The sequence below is a fragment of the Myxocyprinus asiaticus genome, chromosome 6 (assembly GCF_019703515.2).
Source record: "Myxocyprinus asiaticus isolate MX2 ecotype Aquarium Trade chromosome 6, UBuf_Myxa_2, whole genome shotgun sequence".
Taxonomy (NCBI): domain Eukaryota; kingdom Metazoa; phylum Chordata; class Actinopteri; order Cypriniformes; family Catostomidae; genus Myxocyprinus; species Myxocyprinus asiaticus.
The window spans coordinates 43,506,320-43,525,146 of record NC_059349.1 but is presented as its reverse complement, the minus strand read 5'-3'; the positions used below and the strand labels follow the sequence as shown (position 1 = coordinate 43,525,146).

The window sequence follows — 18,827 nt, the reverse complement described above, 5'->3', positions numbered from 1 at the left end:
CATGTCCACCCCATATCTTCACAAATTTTTTAGCTTCCTGCGGGGAAAGATACGTTTCTTGAAGAAACACAATATCATATTTCTTACGTTTAAGAAAATAAATAACCTTCCTTCTTTTTATGGGGTGTCCCAACCCATTCACATTCCACATGGAGAGAGACAATCCACTCATACTAACATTTTGACATATTAGAAAAATAGATTGTATGTCAAAAATACAATTATAAAGACCACCTTCCAACATTAGTGCAACAATCAAACCCCAAACTTCCCCCCCGAACAAAACAAACAGAAAAAAGAAAAACATGCATGACAGCGCCAACCGGCATCCATCCCTCTAAACTCAAACAGTCCATGTACGCCTACGAGAGCCCCTGCGACAACTTTGCCGTTGGATTGCTCAAATCCAGTGCTTCTAAACAAATTTTGTGAGACAGAATTACACAACAGAAAACAAACTCCAACCAATAGGAGGCATAAGAACAAAGAATGTGCAGATTCATCCACAAACTGTCCCGAAGGAGTGTTACTCACAAAACATACTTCAGCCGCTAGTCAGAACCAGCACAAAAAGAAACAAAGAAGGTGCTCAGTTCCTCGGACGAACAAGTGAATGTTCAGTGAGTCATGTCCACTCGGCTGCATAGACAGTATCACACAATAACTTACTCATTCCATTGACTTTATGAAGGACATTGCTTGCTGTGGGCATGTAAATATTTTGTGGCCATCCTTAGTATCTATTCTCAATTTGGCCGGGAACATCAGTGCAAAAGTGACCTTCCGTTAATGTAAGAGATTCTTGCATTCCTTGAATCGATCACATTTATCTCTGTCGAATTCGCAAAGTCTGTGAACAAGAAAATGTTGTGGTTCTTCCAAGAAAGCCTTCCTTTACTCCTTGCCTCACGTAACACAAGATCTTTATCGGATGATCTCAGAAATTTGGCCAGAATTGATCGGGGCCTGTCTCCCTCAGCGGATCTCCGAGCCAGAACCCTGTGAGCTTGCTCAATCTACAGCTTATGGCCTGTTACGTCGAGCAGACTTGGGAAGAGCTCGTCTAGGAATTTCACCATATCTCGGCCTTCTTCATTCTCAGGAATTCCAACAATTTGGACGTTGTTTCGCCGGCTACGATTCTCTAAGTCTTCCAACTTTTCCAAAATGCTTTCCAAGTCTGTCTTGGTCGCTAGCGGGTTAGCAGCTAATTTCCTTTCCGATGACTCCAGATAATCAATCCGTTTCTCAACGTCCGACACTCTTGTAACCAACTCAGAGACTTTCGTCTCCATGGCAGTGATCAATCGATATATTACAGCAAGATCCTCCAAGTCCGCAACGACCTTCGCCAGCATTGCCGACATGCTCGACAGTTTAATCTCTCCTGCTGCACCATCCAAACCGAGTCCCTGGTCTGCGGCCCTGTCTGGGGTATCAGCTTGAGCACGCAAGTGTCTTTTAATGTCTCCAGAGCCCGAGGATTTTGACTTCTTTGACGTATTGTCTTCATAGAACAGTTATGGATCAGGGTGTATAGAATCTCACTGCTTTATGACATAAAAAGTATTAAAAACTAGCAAAGTGCGCAGAGATTTCCGTTCACACATCCAACCCTCGCATGGCGCAATGCAACTCCAAGTCCCAGTCTTTTAACAATCGAGTCCAAATTGAGTCCGAGTCCAAAAGGGGCCATTTGGACTCAAGACCGAATCCATAACAGGCCGAGTCTGAGTCGAGTCCAAATGAATCTGCTCACGAATCTGAATTCAAATTGTAACCATAAACTCAACATCAATATTTTAAGCTTATTTTAACTTTCACAAATAACTACAACACACAACTGTATAAACAAAGAATTGTGAAATCTATAATTTTATAAAAGCACTTGCATTAATTCTTCTGTTAAAACTCATGTATTATTTGAGCTGTAAATTTGTTTAAATAGTATGTTTGTTGACATTACATCATCATGGCAAAGAAGTTGTAAAAATGTAAGATAACTTTACACAGAAAAGGTTAGTGAGTTTATCACACTAAAATCATGTTTACACGCATATCCATTATGTCTTGTGGCTAAACGTTTGAAACAGTGAGTATTTTAAGTGCCTCACTTAAAGATTTTTGCTTTATTTAAAGAAAAGGGATGAGTCCAAATGTATTTTTGTGGTAATGAAAAATACCACAGAGGAGAGAGAGAGATTATGCCACAAATGCTGTTGATTGCACTTAACTTGTATTGAACATGGAATATTCCTTAAAATGCTTGTACTATGTAAAAAGTACAGTGTAGCTGTCTGAATGTGACACTTGTCTAATTTACCTCCGTTCTTGTGGGGAAAATGAACATTCAGAAAACACCCCGCTTACATTTTCACGTGTTGCGCGAAGACATGGATCGGCTTCTTTCAGCCCATTGTTAAAAACGCATTTTTGCATTATTTTGGGCATTTGTGCTGACTGACAGGACGACGTAGAGCGTGAGCGCTAAGTGCACAACGTCATTGCCATGGTAACCAGACACATTTCAGCTGATTTGCTGAAGACTAGAATGAATGTATCGTCAAATCAACGTGCAACGCAACAAAATTAATTTTCTTCTCTGCAAACAATACCAGAGACAAGAGCGAGAAGGACAATGAGGAGATTTAATTTAAGAAGGAAAAAATCAGTGACCCTACCAAAAAACCGTGTCCTGTGTAATAAACCGGGACGTCTGGTCACCCAGTCTATAATGAAATTATAAACAAAACATTTCACTGCCCAAAATAACTTCATATTTCATTGTGCATTTTATTGTGGAAAAAAACTGTAAAAGAACATATTTTAAGCAGCTCGCCAATGCTTTTAAAATAGAAAAACAATAAATAGGTGCTGTTTATCTGTTTTTCAGAGTTGCAGTCTGCTTTAGCAATAAACATTTTTTTCCCCAACTATTTAAAAAGTTAGTTAATTCATCAAGGACCAGTTTAAGTTGACAACACTGTGTGGACCACAAGAGACTACAGATGCCTACATGTGTGGATACATTATGCCTAAAAAGACTTAATAGCCCAATATTAATAATATTTTTCTGAATTTTTATTTTGATATGTTATTTTAGTAAACTGTGAGAGACATGATGTGGGTGACTTGACTTATTGAAGTTCTTAACGACGACAAAACCACAATGTGAGCACCGTCTTGGCTGCACAAATGGCAGGTGCGATTTTACCAGTTGTCAGGTCCTGTGCCGTGACCTTGTAGTTTCTAGTACATTGGCTACATACCTGTCTTCATGTGTTCGTTGTGCCAGCCACCTCAGTAATCGATGTTATACAGCAGTCTCCATAGTAACATTCAAGTGTATTGTTTGACTGAGCGTGCCAACCTGCAGGTGTGTTTGCTCAACACGGTGAAACAAACTCTGGCTACGTCTACGACATCAGGGGGTGCTTGCAGACAGAGTGTCCATTTATTTCTGTTTCGTTATTTTTATTTATTTATTTTGTTCATTGTATCACATTGCATCACAAATCAAATGCAATGGACTCAGCTGGACTCTGAAAAGAGTCCCAAAGGCTTGAGTCCGAGTCAAGTCCAAGTAAAAATGCATCCGAGTCCGTGACAAGTCCAAGTCCATTCAGGCCGGGGCGCCACCGGTCTGATTAACTCCCCCCATCTCTGGAGGGGAGACGCTGCCCTTCCGGCCATTCTGTCAGCTGGTGGTCCACCCTGCCTCCTGTGAACCTGGGGGAGAGACGAGGGGAGGCGTGGGGAGAGAGAAAGGGCGAGCGGAGACACAGCGAGAGAAGAGAGAGAGAGACGAACTTGCTCGTCGGCTCCCGGAGGCGCTGTTGCCCTGTCCTCAACCGCTCCTCTGCCCTCTGGCGGATGCCAGCTCGCTCCTCCCCCGGCTGATGGCAGTGAGTCCTCAGCCCCCTGGCGGACAGAACTGCTCCTCCCCCTCTTTGGCGGACGGCAGCGGTTCCTCTTGCTCGTGGCGGCCGGCAGCGACCCCTCCGTCCCCAGGCAGACAGCCGTGGCTGCTCCCCTGGCAGATGGCAGCGGCGTGGACTCCGTGACAGCACATCCTTCCTCCCTCCCGGGTTTCGGCACCACTGCAACAGTTTGAGGATGGGCAAGTAGGAGGCGGGAACCAGCTGTACAGTAAACATAAAGTTTAATGTCAAACTTAACTTAAAACTTAACTTAAAAGAGTGGCACACACAGAACGTCTTTTAAAGATGCCTTTCCGTTTGTGTGTTATTCCTGGTTGTGGTCGTTATCTCTCCACTTCTGATGGCCACAATCGCTGCCTTACGTGTCTGGGCGCTGCCCACGTGGAGACATCATTCGTGGATGGGTCTTGTCCTCATTGTAAGAACATGACCATGGCAATGTTGCAGTCGCGGCTTGCCTTCATAAGAAAGCAAGCCACCCCAGCTGCTCCCTGCCTCGTCTCCCCCCACGGACCTCCCATTCCTCAGCATGCTCGTTTGCCCCGGTCGGGCTCTCGGATGAGACCACTGGCTCGTCTCAGGGCGAATTCGACCTCTTATTCGGGGCCCGGGAAGACGATGAGTTATCGAGCGCAGCATCGGAGAGCGGGCTCGTCCATTCTGACGAGGAGGCTTCGGCTGGGCTTCCTCCTTCGGGTATGATTGCCTACGGTGCCACTGGACAAGCTGCCTCCGCCCTGCACGCCATGGCTCTCCTGCAAGTACACCAAGCCAAGGTGCTAAAAGAGCTGCACAAGGGTAGTTCTGACCCGGGATTGATGCAGGAACTGCACTCAGCAACCGACCTCGCTCTCCGGGCGATGAAGGTCACAGGTCACTCGCCCTGCAGTTGTCTTGTCTCTCGAGCAGGTGATGTCCACCCTGGTGGTCCAGGAGCACCACCTTTGGCTCAAACTGGTCGAGATGAGAGAGGCTGACAAGGCACAGTTCCTTGATGCCCCCATTTCCCAGGTTGGCCTTTTGGACTTTGCTTGGCGGTGAAGCAGCAGACGGAGGCTGTTCAACACATCCTGCCCCAGTGCGGCTCAAGACCCCGCACCCCGTCCGCTCGTCACCAAGGGCATCCTCCTGCAACAACAGCACCCGGCCCCAGCGTGGAGCCCACCGCAGGAAGTAGACGCCAGGGACGAGGAGACCCGCTTCTATGGAGCTGGTAGACAGAACACTCCATCCCCCCGTGGAGGGCCGGGAGGAGAATCTTTTGTTTCATTTTTCGCCGCACACCCAAGAGGCTGCGGTACCCAAAACTTCAACAAAAGAGTGGTTGTCTTGTTCCCTGGTTCACATGTCAGGTGCGCATGGCCATCATCACAACCACTGTTCACCGTCCCATTTCGGCAGGATCGGCGCTTCAGCGGCGGATCCCCGACCCTGCACACACAGCTGTGGAACAAACATGCCCACAGCGGGTTGGTTCCGATGGACTACGGGGACGATATTTCTCCTCCCCCCTCCTCGACCAATTTTATGGTTGACATTAGGAACCAGGTAAGTCTTCGATGTCTCTGGACTCAGCATGGCCACGGGGTTTGAGCCCCCTCGACGTGGTGCTTCAGGCTCCGCTCTGCCCCACCCGCCGGTATGTCCGACATGATTGTCCCCTTGGTCCCCCTCGCCCGAAGTTTGGACGCGTGGCTCGCACTTTCCAACCCGTCACGATGGCTGACCCGGACCGTCTGACTCGGCTATGCGATTCAGTTCACCAGGCGCCCGCCCAGGTTCAGCGGCATCCGCTTCACCTCGGTGAAGGACGAGAACACCGCTACCTTGCGTGCGGAGATCGCTACCCTTCTACGGAAGGGTGCGATTGAGCCTGTCCCTCCGGCCTAGATGAAGAAGGGGTTTTACAGCCCCTACTTCATCGTACCGAAGAAAAGCGGTGGGTTGCGGCCAATCTTGGACCTGCGAGTACTGAACCGGGCCTTACACAGACTCCCGTTCAAGATGCTGATGCAAAAACGCGTTGGCACATCAACTGCTTCGAGTTGTTGGCAGTACTGCTCGCCCTGCAGAGGTTCCGGACATTGATCCAGGGCAAGCACGTGTTGGTCGGGATGGACAACATGGCGACGGCAGCATACATCAACCGTCAAGGCGTTTTACGCTCCTGTTGCATGTCAAAACTCACCCGCCGTCTCCTCCTCTGGAGTCAGCAGCGCCTCAAGTCGCTATGAGCCACTCACATCCCGGGCGACCTCAACACCGCAGTGGATGCGCTGTCACGACAGGTTACGCTCAGGGGAGAGGGGAGACTCAACCCCCAGGTGGTCCAGCTGATTTGGAGTCAATTCGGTCGAGCACAGGTAGCCCTGTTTGCTTCCCGGGAATCCTCCCACTGCCCGCTTTAGTACGCCCTGACCGAGGCACCCCTCGGTATAGACACGCTGGCACACAGCTGGCCCCCGGGACTACACAAATACGTGTTTCCCCTATTAAGCCTACTTGCACAGACCCTGTGCAAGGTCAGGGAGTACGAGGAGCAGGTCATCCTAGTAGCACCCTACTGGCCCACCCAGACGTGGTTCTCGGACATCACACACCCCCCCCCAGCGAATTTTCCTGAGGAAGGACCTTCTTTCTCAGGGACGGGGCACCATCTGGCACCCATGACCAGACCTCTGGAATCTCCACGTCTGGCCCTTGAACGGGATGCGGAAGACCTAAGTGGCCTACCACCCGCAGTGGTAGACACGATCACTCAGGCTAGGGCTCCCTCTACGAGACGCCTGTATGCATTGAAGTGGCGTCTATTCGCTAAGTGGTGTTCTTCCCGACTCGAAGACCCCCAGAGATGCGCAGACAGATCGGTGCTTTCCTTCCTGCAGGAGAGGCTGGAGGGGCGGCTGTCCCCCTCCACCTTGAAGATGTATGTAGCCGCCATTTTGGCACATCACGATGCAGTGGATGATAAGTATTTGGGGAAGCACGACTTGATCATCAGGTTCCTGAGAGGCGCTAGGAGGTTGAATCCCTCCAGACCGCGCCTCATCCCCTCGTGGGACCTCTCTGTAGTCCTTCGACTTGAGGCGCTGCTGACTCCAGAGGAGGAGACGGCGGGTGTACTCCGACACCCTCCCGATTTAGACACCTATGGCCCCTAGCCGATAAACAAAATTCCACTCTTTTTGGGGCGAAAAAAGAGGAAAAGAGGTCACGGCTAGGTTAGCCTGTCCCTATTTGTTGGCCAGTCGACTTGTTCCCAAAGGACCGTTCGATGCTCATAAGAGCATTGGGGGAGGTTACATCAACACAACGTCGAGTGAGTGACAGATAGGGAACGTCCTGGTTACTTTCGTAACCTCCGTTCCCTGATGGAGGGAACGAGATGTTGTGTCACTCTTGTCACAACACTGAACTACCCGCTGAAATGTCCGGGACCTTGTCTCGGCTCCTCAGCACAAAACCTGAACGAGTGGTTGCATGCCAGCTCCTTTTATACCCATATGTCCGGGGGAGTGGCATGCAAATTCCACTCTCCAATTCCCATTGGCCTTTTTTCAAAAAGCAGAGGTGTTTAGGGCTCCCAAGAGTTACCCCTAGTGTCACTACATCGACACAACGTCTTGTTCCCTCCATCAGGGAACGGAGGTTATGAAAGTAACCAGGACGTTTTCTTCATGATAAGAAACGCAGAGTGACATATATTATAATTCAATAAGTCGTGAGCCATCACGTTATAATTTAGCTGCAGCAAGCGCGCCTGAGGGAAGAGCATCCCCGTGACAGAGTGTGCCTCAGCCGGGTGCAGTTTCAATCTTTCCCCCTTAGATGGGGACACTTCGCACATCTCAAAGAAGAGGCGCTGACTGCAAAGTAAAATGCCAGTTTTGGAGTTTGTAGTTATTTACATGACCTACTTCCATATTATTTGAACTTTTATAAAGCTATAACACATTAAATATAACTGCATTAAAGATGTAAAGCAGGGGTGTTTCCTGTAAAGACTCTGGACGTGCAAGTTTTGCTTCAGCGGTGCGGCAGCTCCAGCTCTGCTTATTTCACAATGAGAGTGCTTCTGTATCAACTTATTTTGTATATTTTATATACTTTGCAATCAACATCACCTGAAGCTGTGAAAATTTAGAGTGCATCTGGACTGTGAGCTGTTTTCTTCCTCTCCTCAGTCAGGCACGAGCTGCAGTGCTGCTCTCACGCATCATCATTAGAGTTTAATGTGATCTCATGTTGTGTTACATGAGATCAAATGACTATTTGACAAAAAATGTTGTCAACAATTTTTTATTGTTGACGTTGTCGATAATGTCGACTAATCGTTTCAACCATAGTTAAGAACGCATTATATTGTTTCACATTGTTTTGCTTTCTTTCCAAAGAAGTAAATAAATGCATTTTGACAATAAAAAAAGTATATATAGCATCAAATTTTGGCACTTTCAAAATCTGTGTTTAATCGCAATTAACTATGAAAAATTATGAGATTAATAGCAATTAAAAATTTTCATCGACTTACAGCACTAGTTAAAATATTTTCTTCTATCCCTGTACATGAGGGGAGCGTTTCGAAATCCTGTTTAAGAAAGTAATTAGTCTTGGAATTACATTCTGTTCTGGTGAAATTGCACACGGTACCTGTAAATGCTGAAATATAAAATCACAGAATTTCACCATCTTAGAATTTCAGTGCAATATGCACCCCTCCCACATTTTATAGAACTAATGATTTGATTGGCCAATCAGGGCAGCTGTCACATGTCTGCTGAATTCATTGGCTAATTGCTGGACATATGGGAGCAATCAGAACTAATTAGGGTTCTATTTGTGTGTGGTGGATGTGGTTTGTTTTGGTGGTCTGTGAAATGTCTGCCTATTTCTTGTTCAACAGAATTTTATTCAAAAAAATATATACATTTCATGTTTAAACACATCTGAAATAATTTGGAGCCAATCAGTTCAGCATGTGTGTGTATGTGTGTTTCTTTCTTCTTGTGGAATGTGTTTCTCACTAAGATCAAATTCCGCTGCATTTTAAACACAAAGACTCTCTCTCTCTCTCTCTCTCTCTCTCTCTCTCTCTCTCTCTCTCTCTCTCTCTCTCTCTCTCTCTCTCTTTCTCTCCCTGATTATAAACAGCTGTGGATTTTTTAAAAAGAATTTTTTTTTTTTTTGCCTTACATTCGGACAGAAAATGGTAGAGCAGCTTCCCACATCAAACACACACATACACACACAAGGGGGCTGGTGATCCAGAAAATGTAATTTGTATGTGTTTTTTTTTTTTTTTTTCTTAGTATTGCACTCTGCCTCTCTTTTTGAGTCTCTCTCTCTATAGTGTGTGTGTGTGTGTGTGTGTGTGTGTGTGTGTGTGTGTGTTGCAGGAAATAGTTCTGCTTCAGTTGGGTCGGATCATATTTCAACTCTCACCCTAAAAACTCAGTTTAACAACGAGAGGGTGGGTGTGTTTAGTGAGTGTATGTTTATAATGCATTACTATTCATAGCAGTTACTTTCAGCTGTCTCTAGACTGCAATCTCTGCTTCTGTCTGTGCATGTGGAACATGTATAACAACTGCATATAATTCACACACACTCTTTAAAAGTGCATCTTTTACTGAACAACTTATTGCTGTGTTAAGAATTTATCTAACCAGATTAATAACACCACTGGACTGAGCTCAACAAAAAGAGTGATACATGTAGAGAGAAGTGACATTCACCCCCAATTAAAAACCTTCAGTCTGCTGTTGCACATTTTAAACACATTTCCAGACACACCCAGGGGAGGTTATGGGGAGGGCACTGCATTTCTGAGGTTGTGCTTATGGAGATTAAATCCTCTCAGAGGCATCTGACTGTCTCTGGGGCAGTATGTCAGACATTGCTTGTCCAAACCTTCCACAGACTGAAAGTCTACGGCAATGTTTGGAATAGCATATTACCTACTATTTTTGAAAGAAAGTAGTCTGCAGTAGGTATTGTGCATGTGTAATGGTAGCCAGCTGGTACGTGCTGTGCAGTGTGTGTAAACCTCACTCCCCTGGCCTCAAGCGGCACACAAGCAACTGACGCTAGAGGCTATAGCCTTTAACCTCCTTGTTAGCGTGTCCACCTGCAACACTGGAGACGCCAGTTCGAATCCCGTTCAGAGCAGGTCGAGCAGGACCGGTTACAGAGGAGCCGTGACCCGGATGGGAGTGAGGTTTAGGGTGGTTAGTATAACGGTTGCCAGCTGGTATGTTCTGTGCAGTGTTTGTAAACCTCACTCCCTGGCCTCAAGTGGTGCATTAGCAGATTCTGTAGCCTTTAGCCTCCTTGTTAGCACCCCCGCCTCCCACACCGGAGATACTGGTTTGAATCCCGTTCGGAAGGGTCGAGCAGTTACATGTGCAGTACAGGATGTAGGGATTCAGTGAGAGCGTTTACATATGTTTAATAAGCTTAAAACGTTTTTCCTTTATCAGGGTGAGATCATAAACGCACATAGTGTGCGTTTACATGCACACCAATACACTGATTACTACAAAAATTCAGCTTATTTTAAAATCTGACAATGCAAGAAATCTGCATTTACACGAGATTTGATATCATTGGATAATTCTCTGCTTTTGACGTCAAAACGTAAATAGTCATGCGCACATCATTTGCGCACATTGGATAAGCTTGTAAGAATGAGGATGAAGGTGTTTACATGTAACGTGAAAATGGGGTAATGTACAAAAATCTATGTGTTGATCGGTTTATGCTTAAAGCGTTTATGACCTTACCCCGATAAAGTAAAGCCTTTTAAGACCTTACACGTTGTCGGCTTATTAAGCATAATTGATGTAAGAACTTTTAAGATAAGCTGATATTTGGTAGTTATCAGCGTATTGGTGTTTATGTAAATGCACTCAGTATGCATGGATTACGCAGATGATCTGCTACAGTACATTTACCCAAATGTGCTCGACTTGACCTAGCACAACCAGTGTGACGATGAACTAGAAACTATATCAGCTGAGATTTTAACATCTTTTTCTTGACTGTTCGATCGGACTTTAAAGAAAGTTAAAGAAAGTAGTGTGCAGTAGGGATGCACGATACAAAATTTGTGTGCCGATGTGATATCTGATTATCAGTGTTGGGTGTAATCCAATTACAAAGGTATTTGTTACTGTAATCTAATTACTTTTTAGTAAAAAAAAAATTTGTGTAATGCATTACATTTTAAATTCTTGTAATCAGATTAAAATTACTGAATTTCAATTAATTTAATTACTTTTAATTACATTACAGGATTATGCTTGTTTCTAATATATTATTTATGTAGAATACATGAATTATGGCCCCGTAGTGAATCACTGTGAAGGAGAAATGTGAGGTGCTGACATTGCTGAGTGTATGACTTGTGTGTAAAATTAAAAAGAAATACAGATATTATTTTGTATTTGTTGAGCAGAAAAGTATTTTAGAAAGTAACTTAAAAGTAAAGTAAATAGTAATGTGATTACTTTTTCAATTAAGTAATAAGTAATCTGTTTATAATTTTAGAGAAATAATAAGTAATTTGTAGTGGATTACTATTTTTCAGTAACTTACCCAACACTGCTGATTATTTAGAACAACATCTGCTGATACCAATAGTTTGGTGGTTCTGTTTTTTATACTGCCTTGTTTCAAATCACTGATTATTAATTACACAGCTTTGAAAGAAAATGTTTCCGAGTAGCTGGTCTCAGTTATAAACAATACAATGAAACAAAAAGTACATTATTAACATTTACTGTGAGTTAAGAATGTTAATGAATTCTGAATAGCCACTTGTTAAGCTCACATTAAATTGGTAAGATTTCTGAATTTTTCTCACATTAGCTAGATTCTGAATGATGAAGCTTGTCACTTTTTAGCTGACGCAGCATTTGCTTTAGCTTTGACAAACTCGTTATATTTCTTGCTGCGTCGAGCTTTAAGGTAAGTAATCAAATTAGTTGTGTTAAAAGTTTTACCTGTAGTTAAAATTCTGGAAAATAACTCTGCTGTCATTGTCACCCAATTCAAATTTATTCTACACAATAGACATTTTCTTTCACACACTGCACAAATTGTAAGTGTCTGATGCGTATTTCTGCCCCCTTTTGGCAGGAAATAATCGGCTCTGATCATCAGCTGCTTTTAAACAATCGGACGATGTCCTATAGTGCAGATAATCTGCTAATACCGGTGTTTGGCTGATACATCAGTTTATCTCTAGTTTGCAGTATGTAAAATATGTAGAGTATGCATGCAGTACCACTACCTTTACCAAAAGGAGCCATGTACAACACTATCCCACAATGCAATGTGCTCCACATTGCATTTCCAATATCTACAGCAAATTTTGCTTTTACCATGTCCTTCGTGACACACACAAAATTTGTAGACATTAATATACAAAATTGGATTAAAAAATGCTAAATAACTTCATAAATTCCGTGATGATCAATGGAAACCACTCACATGCAACATAGTGAGGCCATGTGAGAACAATGTAGCATACAACAGTTTCACATGTTTATCACTGCACACTGTGTACAGTTAAACAATGCTTTCTACAATATGCAATACATGATGCATAGTATTTAGTAAGCAGTATGCTTGTATTCCATTCCAAAAATATCTCATGCACACTTAGACTCTGGACCAAAAGTGCTCATTATTTTTATTATGGCCAAAGTTCTTTAGGGAGAATCTCACTGACTTCATCTTTCCTGTAATAGAAAAAAGAGCAAACTGGTCACACCTGTGTCTCAATGAGATGGCTTTCCTCGGCTGAGGACCACATACTGACAGTTTAATGTCTGCTTTAAACCTTACTCTACTTACCTCTGTTTCTGTCTCAGTTCTGCCTCTGGCTGAACAACAGAAGCAGAGAAGTTAATATTACTATAAAACCTGCTGTGTTAAGTGTATGTTTCAAATTTGACTGAACAAATCTCATAAACGAGAAAATGCAAACTTCATTTGAAGTGCCGGTATTGTACCTGACATTCAGTGGGAGAAATTGGATTTATAGTTTGACAGTCACTACAGTCAATACTGTCATTCATATCAGCATGAAAACAGTAGCTTTAATCAATAACATATATTTTTGATCAATGACAGAGAAAAAGGTTTTTTTTAATTTGCTCACTTTTTTACTGAGATAAAGATGTGTATAGTTTACTCAAAAATGGTAATTCTGTCATCATTTACTCACTCTCATGTTGTTCCAAACCCATATAATTGTATTTATTCGTGGAAGACGAGAGGAGATGTTTGGCAGAATGAGAACCTCAGACACCATAAACTTTTGTTTGGAACAACATGAGGTTGAGTAAATAATGAGAGAATTTTCATTTTTGGGTGAACTATTCCTTTAAAGCTCCTTTAGAATGAGTTGAAATTGTTACATATCTGCAACTTGTGTGCACTTTTTCAGACAGACATGCTACACATTTGTTCCTGCCTTTATATCAGTATAAATGAAAACATTACCTCTACCATTATATATATATATATATATATATATGTATCAGTGATTTATGACACAAAATACAGACATGCTCCTTTTTATTTCTGTGACTTAGCACATACACACACTCCTACACGAACTTTACAAACACGTGACCTTGTGCGTCACGTGTCCTAAAGTCACCTGAACATTTTACCGTTTACACAACAATTTGCACTTATTTGCTATTCAAATCAAAACATCTGTCCAGCTAATCAAATCTATTTGCATCAGTGGTCAGTGGAGTAGGTCAGTAGACAAGGAACACACAAATACATGTGGATGTGCACAAACACACATGCATACACAGAAAATTTAAGTATGTGTCTATCATACCCTATTTCTTTGTCTCTTGCTCTGTTTGCAGACATATATCGGCTCTATTTTAGCAGCAGTAAACCCATATCAGTGTCTGTCTGAGCTGTATGATGTCACAGCAGTGAAACGATACAGTCGACATCACCTGGGTGAGATTCCACCTCACATCTACGCCATAGCTAACGAATGCTACAGATCACTGTGGAAACGCTCAAACAACCAGTGTGTGCTCATCAGGTAACATACACATGCATATACATTACACATCACTTTATTTATGTTTTTAAAGGTAAAGTGTTTAATTTCTGCGCCTCTAGCAACAACAAATGGAATTGCAAAAATAATCACTGGTTTATAAAAAAAACTGGTTTCCCAAACACCAACCGTCTGCCATAAGTCGAGCAAACAGGTAGTACCACCCCAAACTCATGCCATTGGTTGAAACAACATGGCCATGTCAGGCTGATCCAGATGCTAAAACAAATAGAGCAATGTTTTGATGGTGCCACAGAGGCAGTGTTTACACTTTGCAAGGGAATCACCCTATGAATTACTTACTTATAGTTGTCTTCATGTAAAAAAAATTACACACTTCAGCTTTAACTAACTAACCCGAAAAAGGTTTACCCACTTTTGTTTTTATTTTCATCCAGTTTTCAGGCAGTCTGATCACTAAACTCCTAACCATGACCTTAGCCCATACCTCTGACCTTTCACTAGGGTGTGAGGTCAAACTCATGGCTGTCTGACAGCACTCATTACACAAGCATGCAGAGGTCAAGGGTTACAGACTGCTGTGTTTATTCTCCACACTGCACAGATTGTGCTGCAGATCTCTCATCAGCTTTAGTGAAAGCCTAGTAGCCTGCATAGAGAATACAAATTGGCAGCATACCTGACCACTGTGACCAACTCTAGACTAAGAAAAGCCCTAAGCATACACAGCCTCAGCAAACATGCGGACACAGACAGATAGAGCTACCAAAAGGATACACCGCAAAAGAAATGGGGTAGACACTTCTTAAATTCATGCCTTAACTTCACACAATTCAGGAACACATTCTTTTGCTATTTTGCAAACCACAACAAAGAATTTCAATGGAAATGTAATACCTTCAAAGTCCCAGACCTTCTAGGTGAAAAGTAAGTGCAAATAAGCTATGTACATTAATGTTAAAAATTATTTTATGTCTGTGCAAAGCTGGCAACTTTCAGCTTTGTGTTTGTGCCCCACTGGTTCCCCATTTCATACGACAAGACATAACTTTTCAGTAATATCTTTGTAATTAGCATTGCTAATCTTGGATTCAAAATCCTATTTAAACCTGCAAATAAACAAAGTTTTATGTTATGACTAGTGCTGTCAGTCGATTAAGATTTTTAATCACGATTAAATGCATACGTTTTTGTGGTTAATCAAGATTAATCACAGATTTCAGAAGTGCTGAAATTTGACTCTAAATATACTTGTTTTCCTGTCCTAATTCGGAGGTTGACTGATTGAAAGAATTAGTCTCCCCATAGGTTGTGTATTCATTGCAATGGGCATTAATCGTGAAACCGTGTTTATGATTCGGGTCAGGGTATCAGCACCAGCATCAAGCGCCGAACTCCACATGAAAAGTTCTTGTAGGCAAAAAAGGCTCATTCTGCGTTTTGTTGATTGTTAAAACTTGACGTGCTTCTGTGGTAATTAAAATGCTCCTTACTGAAAAATGCTTGATTTCTGTCACACTCTGTTCTGTTCCATATAGGCTTGTTTTGTACAACAAATAGCATTAAGAGCTCCTTTCCCCATTACTTTATCACTGATACTGAATCACTGCTGTGTGTTTGTGGTGTGTGTGTCAGGGTAATGACTCCGGGCGGACACATCGCAAAGGTTCCAACAAGTATTTATGCTGTATTAACATTAAATGTGTTAATCGCGATTATTAAAAATTGATACGTTAAAAGTTTTTCAAGTTAGCGTTAGCGTGTTAATTTTGACAGCTCTTGTTATGACATATAATGAATACAACATATTTAACATTGTGTATGAATTATTTCACAAATAAGCAATTGTGTGACATTGAACATGTTAACTCCTTTGAAAAAAAGGTCAGATTTTCTCAAAAGATACTTTTTGAAACATTCTCAAATCGTGCTGGGAAAACATGGATCATCAAGTTTTGCACAAACTTGTAGAGTTCATGCCAGCTTGAGTGCATGCTATCATTTAATCAAGAGGACATAGCAAAGACATTCTAAAATTCATGTACCTTTTTCAGTTCAACTTTATTATAACTTGTAATTTGGAAAACGATTTCACTGTTGGTCTCAGACTTTTGGACCACACGGTATGTACATCTAATATTTAGTAAAACTTTAGCAATGCAAACCCTTTTCATCATACCTTTATAAAACTTCTTGAATCTTAAAAGTAAACCTGAATGTAGCTGCCCTCTGCTGACCACATCAGCTCATAACAATTATTTCTGCACCCTCAGTACTGATGTTTTTCTCTGTCTGTGTATGTGCATTTGTGTTTCAGTGGGGAGAGTGGAGCAGGTAAAACGGAGAGTACGAAGATGATTCTGCGCTTTCTGTCTGCAATGAGTCAGCAAAGTGTGGAGCTCTCAGCAACAAAGGCCGCATCATCTCATGTAGAAGAGGCAATTCTGGAGAGCAGGTGCATGCACACACTACATAATACAGAATATGCAGTATTTATGCAAATTTCACACACTAATGTCTCTGTCTTTATTTATCTTTCTGTCTGTCTATCTGTCTCTCTCTCTCTGTAGTCCTATAATGGAGGCTTTTGGAAATGCTAAAACGGTTCATAATAACAATTCTAGTAGATTTGGGAAATTCATCCAGCTTAATTTCAGCCAGCACGGAAACATCCAGGGAGGAAAGATAACAGACTGTATCCTCTAAATGTTTGTGTAACTGTTTGTGCATTTGTGTGTGTGTGTGTGTGTGTGTGTGTGTGTGTGTGTGTGTGTGTGTGTGTGTGCATGTATGAGCTGTCAGTTCTTAACAGCTCTCATTATGAGTGCACATAAATAGAGGTAGATGGATTTTTTTTATGGATTTGTTTATAGTTAAAAGTCCCACTTTATGCACCAGATTATTGGGAATGTGGTTGAACAATAAACTGCATCTGGGATTTTATCCATTTTGGACTCTTTTAGCCTTTATATCCGTGCCTGTCATAGTAAGGAAATACTTTTTTTAATAAATTGTTTTATTATTATTCGGTTTTAAAAACTATCGGCCGATTTATCAGTTATCTGCCTTTTTCACCCACGTTAGTTATAGGTATCGGCAAAATCCACCTGGTTCAGCATGCTTTCCAGACAGATGTCCACATGACAAACTACTTGCAGATTGACCTGATTTTGGAAATGCAGAATAATAATGTACCAAAACAGATTTTAAAAGTCTAGAAAAAATAATCTAGTCTATTTTATCCAAAACATCCAGTGATTCAAGGTGACTAAACACTAAGGAAACAAAAGTTAGTCATAATTAATGACGTTATCTAGATTGGCTTCTAAAGAAACTTCACAAAACAATGGCGCACAAGCATACTCCGATAAGAGCACAAATAACTTTCGCCCAGAGTCATTTGTTTGAACAGCGCTTTTCACAACACACATAGTTTCAAAGCAGATTTACAGAAAATTAAGCTGTAACAGAACATTATGCTGTAATGTCTATAATGGAATGTGGTCACAATCTATGTGGTTGTGTATGTGTCATTACAGTGCTTTTATAATGTAAGTACAGAAATTGTAATGCAGTGAATTTAATCCACTTTATTTTCCTTGACTCGTTATTTTCAACAAACAGACCTACTAGAAAAGGTGAGATTTTCAGGTTTTCAGTAATGTGGGTCACTAATCATGTTTTTGTTACAGACTTTGCATTTATTGTGTATGTGTGTTTATGTCAGAATCGAGTTGTGCGTCAGAATCCTGGTGAAAGAAATTATCACATATTCTACGCTCTGCTGGCTGGAACCAGTGCAGAACAGAGGGGTGAGTGTGTGCTGTCTGCCTCTATGTTGTCCACATATTGTCATTTCAGGCCTCTTTTTGACCCTTGTGTTTGAGATTGGAGACCCCTTGCCCTTTAAAGGAATATTCTGGGTTAAATACTTAAAAACTTTAAACTGCACTAACGAAAACATCAGTGACATACTTTTGATTCCAGAAGGTTTAAAAGCAGAAATGTGAAACTCGTATTTTCATTTACATTAATTCTGTAATAGGGGGCCTGGGTAGCTCAGTGGTAAAATACGCTGGCTGCCACTCCTGGAGTTCGCTAGCTCGCTAGTTCGAATCCCAGGGTGTGCTGAGTGACTCCAGCCAGGTCTCCTAAGCAACCAAATTGGCCCAGTTGCTTGGGAGGGTAGAGTCACATGGGGTAAACTCCTCATGGTCACTATAATGTGGTTAGTTCTCGGTGAGGTGCGTGGTGAGTTGAGCATGGTTGCCACGGTAGATGTTGTGAAGCCTCCACACGCACTGTGTCTCCGTGGCAATGTGCTCAACAAGCCACGTGATAAGATGCGCATGTTGATGGTCTCAGACGTGGAGGCAACTGGGATTCATCCTCCACCACCCAGACTGAGGCAAATCACTATGTGACCACGAGGACTTAAAAGCACATTGGGAATTGGGCATTCCAAAATGGGGAGAAAAAGGGGAAAATCCCCCCCTAAAAAAAGAAAACATTAATTCTGTAATGAATGTTTACATGAATGTTTACATGGAGTATTTAACCTAGAATATTCCTTTAAAGGTATCATACAAATTTTGCAGCCTAAAGAGGGCTCAAATCTGAAAAATAAAAGTATATGAGGACAGATTGGTCTAATGCTCCTAAAATAACACACATTTTTCCTCCACAATGACTTTAGATGAAGGATATCTTATACTGTTGTATTGACATTTATTGGCATTTATCAGTTCTATTTATGTATTTGACTTGCACTTTCTTTAAAAATCAGTTAATCATGCACATTAAGACCAGGAACATGTATTAAGAAA

At 42.1% G+C, this 18,827-nt stretch overlaps 1 protein-coding gene across 1 annotated transcript in view; it reads left to right on the top strand.

Moving 5' to 3' along the window:
* The window catches only part of LOC127442384 (unconventional myosin-X-like), an 84,240-nt gene that overhangs the window by 30,147 nt on the left and 35,266 nt on the right, over positions 1-18,827 (top strand). The window contains exons 4-8 of the mRNA XM_051700371.1: positions 13,835-14,022; positions 16,319-16,456; positions 16,572-16,696; positions 17,626-17,639; positions 17,729-17,813. Coding sequence (XP_051556331.1) covers positions 13,835-14,022; positions 16,319-16,456; positions 16,572-16,696; positions 17,626-17,639; positions 17,729-17,813 — 550 coding nt within the window. The remainder of the gene's footprint in view (positions 1-13,834; positions 14,023-16,318; positions 16,457-16,571; positions 16,697-17,625; positions 17,640-17,728; positions 17,814-18,827) is intronic.